Source organism: Frankliniella occidentalis, unplaced genomic scaffold (genome assembly GCF_000697945.3).
Source record: "Frankliniella occidentalis isolate FOCC.00 unplaced genomic scaffold, Focc_3.1 Scaffold113, whole genome shotgun sequence".
In the NCBI taxonomy this organism is placed as follows: Eukaryota; Metazoa; Arthropoda; class Insecta; order Thysanoptera; family Thripidae; genus Frankliniella; species Frankliniella occidentalis.
Window position 1 is genome coordinate 402,885 of NW_026267241.1, and position 4,506 is coordinate 407,390.

Sequence of the window (4,506 nt, forward strand, 5' to 3'; positions counted from 1 at the left end):
CACCCCCTGCCCCGTACCCTGCTCCCCCCGCCCCGACGCACAATCACCCCCTGCGGAGCAAGCACCTTGCCCCGATCGCGGCGGTGAAATAATCACCGCCAGCAATCATCACGTTCTGAGCGCCGGAAGCCCCGGATGGTAATCGAGAGTCATGAAAAAGGGCTGTCGGCGCACCTGGCGGCCTCAGTCGTCGACGCACGCCCCACGACGCCGACGCCCCCGACGCTAGCAACGACGCCGTCATGAGCTGCAGCAGCCTGCGCGCGGCCGTCGCCGCCGTCCTGGTCGCCCTGGTCGCCGCCCACTGCGCGGTGAGTGTAGCAGCCAGAGGAGGGCGACATGGAGCATGTGTGCCACTGATGATCGAGCAAAAGTGTTCTTATGTTCTTTGATGTGTGCAGGAGGCGTGCATGCACCACCACATGGTGGTGGAGGAGACGTGCCAGCGGTGCCAAATGATGCCGCACTGCGCACCGCAGCAGCAGCCGCAGCCCCAGCAGACCCTGCTCGTGGGCATCCCCTACCCGCAGGTGGTGCAGACCCCCGTGCCCGTGCCCGTCCCCGTCCCCGTGGTGGCGCACCACCACCAGCAGCAGCAGCAGCAGCAGCACCACCACCAGCAGGAGCGGTGCGCCTGCGGCGGCAGCAAGCACGACGGCACCTGCACCTGCGGCCAGAAGCCGACGTGCCCCTGCGGCGGCAGCAAGCACGATGGCACCTGCACCTGCGGCTGCGAGAAGAAGAAGTCGTGCGAGAAGGTGTCGAGCCTCGCCGAGGAGGGCATCAGCACCCTGTTCAAGGTGGTGCGCGGCGGCATGAAGATGGTGGAGCACCTCGCCGACTCCATCAAGAAGAAGGAGGCCTGCTGCCCCAAGAAGAAGCCCTGCGGCTGCTGCGGCTGCGGCGGCGGCTGCGGTGGTGGTGGTTGCAGCGGCGGCTGCTCTGCGGCCGTCCCCGTCATCCCCGTCGTCGTGGGATCCACCGGCTGCGGCTGCGGCTCGGGCTGCGGCTGTGGCTGCGGACACTGAGCCACCCGGGCCACATCCTGCAAAGTACAAAAATCAAACCGCGTCGAGCGGTCGTTGTTGAGGGCCACTCTATTTTCCGTGGCACGCCCCTCGCCTAGCAGAGCTCTCTTCGTTGGCTTTAACGGTGCTGCCCTGTGAGCGGGAGACGGGGGCTCATCTAGGCGAGAGTGGCGTGCCCTTCCCCACTCCCTTCTCTCCCTCCCTCTTTCACTCTCTCTCTATCGCACGCCGCGCTGCATGCGCTGGAGAGCTGATGAGGACACGCTCCAAACCCCCGTGCTATCGGGTCTACGTCATGTGTAGACTGTGTCGTACGCATCGGGACCATTGCGTTAAGACTTTGTTTCAATTTCGTTTCCTTAAAAAAATGTTAACGTTTTTGTGGTCTTTTGCTAAACCGTATGTGATTTAAATAAAATTCAACTTCACCGTCCCACCAAACTTCTTCAGTCGTATTACTCGCTTCCTAGTGAACGACGGCATGTCGCAATGCCATGCAACGCAGCCCGACTCCACCGTCTCGCCGGTGAATCTTATCGGACAAAACTAGGGAAAATAACAGAGATCGTGACAGATGTTGGTGGCAGATAATTTATTTGACGAAGTAGTCATTCTATTACAGATCTGCTTCCCTCCTCATGGTCGTGTAGTTCATACGCAGATAATTAAATAGCTTATAAGAATGAGGAAAGTAGGTCCGAGGGTCTCGAGCACCCAATTACAAACATAATAATATTATTAACGATGAAGGATGTGAGGTGTGTGGTGTATGAGAGAAAAATGGGAAAGGTACTGTTTTAACTGTAGTTATGATAGGAACAAGATTGAAATGTAGATAAGCCTGGGCCTCTGCATTTTGCTCAGACGTTCGCAACGGGGGCGTCGATGGCCTCCTTGACCTTCTTCTGGACCTCGACGGCGGCCTTGGACACCTGATCCATGACGGACTCCAGGCTCTTCTTCATATCGGCCTGGACGGGGCCAAGGTTTTCAGCCAGCTTCTGAGTCTCGGTGACGAGCGTCTGCATGCTGGTCTGGAGGGTCTTCTGGAGCTCGCTGGCCTTGGCCTGCACGGTGGGCACCTGCTTCTGGAGGTCCTCCACGGTGGTGTTGATCCTCTTGGTGATGGCGGAGACGGCCGAGTTGAGGTCGGGCTTGGAGGAGATCTGAATCAGCAGAAAACAATAATATCACATATCCACCAAATTTGATATTTTTGAGAAAAGTATGCTTGTTTTTTTTTTTGTTGGACGTGTACCTCAGTCACGATGTCGCTGATCTGCTTGGCCAGGTCCTTGCCACCCTGGATGATGGAGTCGGCCACCTTCTGGGGCTCGGGGAGCTCCTTGACGCCGAGGGCCTTCTGCACCTCGACGGCCATGGTGTTGATGGCATTCTGTGTCTTGGCGACAATCTCGTCGAACTTGACGGGCTCGGCGGCCTCCGGGCGGGCAATCACCTTCGCAAACAAAACGAGCGAAACCAAAAATCAGTTAAAGATCAAACAGTGGGCATAAATGTAAATAAAAAAAATTGATGACTGCCGATCTTCGGCATATCATCACGTGGGTCGAGCGCGACGGCCGCGTTGGCGTTGGCCGGGCACGGCTGGGTCAGCATCCTGAGTCAGGTCCCCGCTAGCCTAGCCGCGCCACGCTGGCCCTAGACTCGCCAGGCCGCATGGCGACAACGCCTTTGCAACCGCGTTATCGACATGTGACATAAGGCTCATAACAGGAGGCGACCTCCGGGCGGGGCGGGGCGGCGACCCGCAGAGGCAGCCTGGCAGCAGCAGGGTTATCGCCGAAAGGGAAGGGAAAAGTCCCCATAGACCCGTGACCAGGGTGCAGCAGTCGTGGTCGAAAACAGGAAACGGAGATAGTGAGTGGAGCGGGAAACGTCCCACCGGGCCCCGGGGCGGGAGGGGGTGGGGGAGGGGCCGCTTGGTGGTACACGCAACCGCACCATCCCGTTGCTATGGTGTTTTCCACCATTTCAATATTTTTTCAAAAATGACGGGTCTACGAATGAATCAACAGCGCAGTGGTGACGAGTGTGTTTTCTTCCCCCAGTTAAACGAAGCCAACGCCCATCTGTCGCACTGATTTCGTTTGATGGTTTTCTGTCACGATATCTGAGAGCCGTAAAAAGAAGAGAATAACGCACTACGAGGCGTACAGGGCGTTGGCTGCGGGTTCAAGGCGGTGAACCCGGCGGGTGCACTCGAACGGCGCGGACGTCCCGCCGCCCCGCCCCGCCTTGTCCGGCCGCCTCCTCCATCGCGATGTGCGTAAAGTCCTCGATAATGTCCAGGAATTTGTCTGAGCAGCAGGCGAGAGCCCTAGGGCGACAGTGCATCATGAGAGGCAGAGCGCGCAAGTTGGTAAGGCAATTAAAAGAGATCTCACCACTCAAGCTTGAGTTCTGGACGGCACGGAACTGCAAGTCCAGCCTTCCAAAGAGAAAAGCAGCCTTGCTGAGAGGAAAACTGAGTGCACACTTTCTAATCGTGGTGCAACAAGTGTGCAGGGCCCCCAGCCCCTTACCCCGTGTCACCTGCACTTTACACCCTTGGAATGATCTGATCGTTCCATTTCCGCCATCCCCACACAAAGTAAACTTCACGTGACGGGGCCAAGGGGACGGCGGCGGCTCTCGCACATAGGCCCTACGACACTCTTCATATATACCTCCCGCAATACAGTATTATAACACCTCGTTGTATATGTATGTATACATTACGTATATGTTGTATATATACATTCACACAGTACACCTCAATTACACTCACCTGCGCGAGGCAGAGTGCCGCCAGAACGAAAACGACTTTGTAGGACATGGCGGCTGGGTTGCTGTGGGGCTCGGTGCGTCTGCCTGGGATCCTGACCACGGACTGACTCGGGCACGGCGGCGGCGGCAGTAAGGCCTTAGGCCCTGGCGTGACCCTTGCCCTCCCCTCCGCTCCCGCGCTGCTCCCCTCCCTCTCCTCTTCCTGCTCTGCCCTCCTCCCCCACCCCGCCGCGCCGACACAGCCCCGCTAGGGTGCCCGACCCGTGCCCGACCCGTCGTCGCCCACCCCCCGCACCCGCACCCGCCCTGACGGCGCGACGACGACGCGATGCGCGGCGGGCGCAGCTGTAGGGCGGCCGCAACTAAAACCTCATTAGAGCAATTGGTCAGGAAAGGCAGGGAAAACGCCAAAACGAGGGAAAGTCTTTGGGAGACCGAAAGGGCAGTAAGCGAAAGTATTTCATTGTAATGGAGATGTGGGGTCACATTCAATTTAGGGGGGGATTTGTCCTCGAGCAGCGAAACATCATTATTTCTTGGATTTCTTTGTAGACATCAGTAGACATTCCTCGATGACACCAACTTTCGCTCCTCTTCGGGGAACCGATAAGGCTAAGGGGGTCGCTCTTGCGATCATCTTTGTAATATAGATGATGTATATGTGTGTGTGTTTGTGCGTGAGAGAGAG

The 4,506-nt window shown here is 57.7% G+C and overlaps 2 protein-coding genes across 2 annotated transcripts; one reads left to right on the top strand and one right to left on the bottom strand.

The window, feature by feature from the left end:
- Positions 1 to 153: 153 nt before the first annotated feature.
- On the top strand, positions 154 to 1,469 carry LOC113217883 (uncharacterized). Its single transcript, XM_026437966.2, has 2 exons — positions 154 to 311; positions 402 to 1,469. Exons 1-2 carry the CDS (start codon positions 243 to 245, stop codon positions 1,026 to 1,028), a joined length of 696 nt encoding a protein of 231 aa, XP_026293751.1. The 5' UTR covers positions 154 to 242; the 3' UTR covers positions 1,029 to 1,469.
- Positions 1,470 to 1,601: 132 nt separating this feature from the next.
- On the bottom strand, positions 1,602 to 3,987 carry LOC113217913 (uncharacterized). The gene is made up of 3 exons (XM_026438003.2): positions 3,820 to 3,987; positions 2,287 to 2,487; positions 1,602 to 2,194 (listed from the first exon to the last, which is right to left on the bottom strand). Exons 1-3 carry the CDS (start codon positions 3,865 to 3,867, stop codon positions 1,889 to 1,891), a joined length of 555 nt encoding a protein of 184 aa, XP_026293788.1. The 5' UTR covers positions 3,868 to 3,987; the 3' UTR covers positions 1,602 to 1,888.
- Between the last annotated feature and the right edge of the window lie 519 nt (positions 3,988 to 4,506).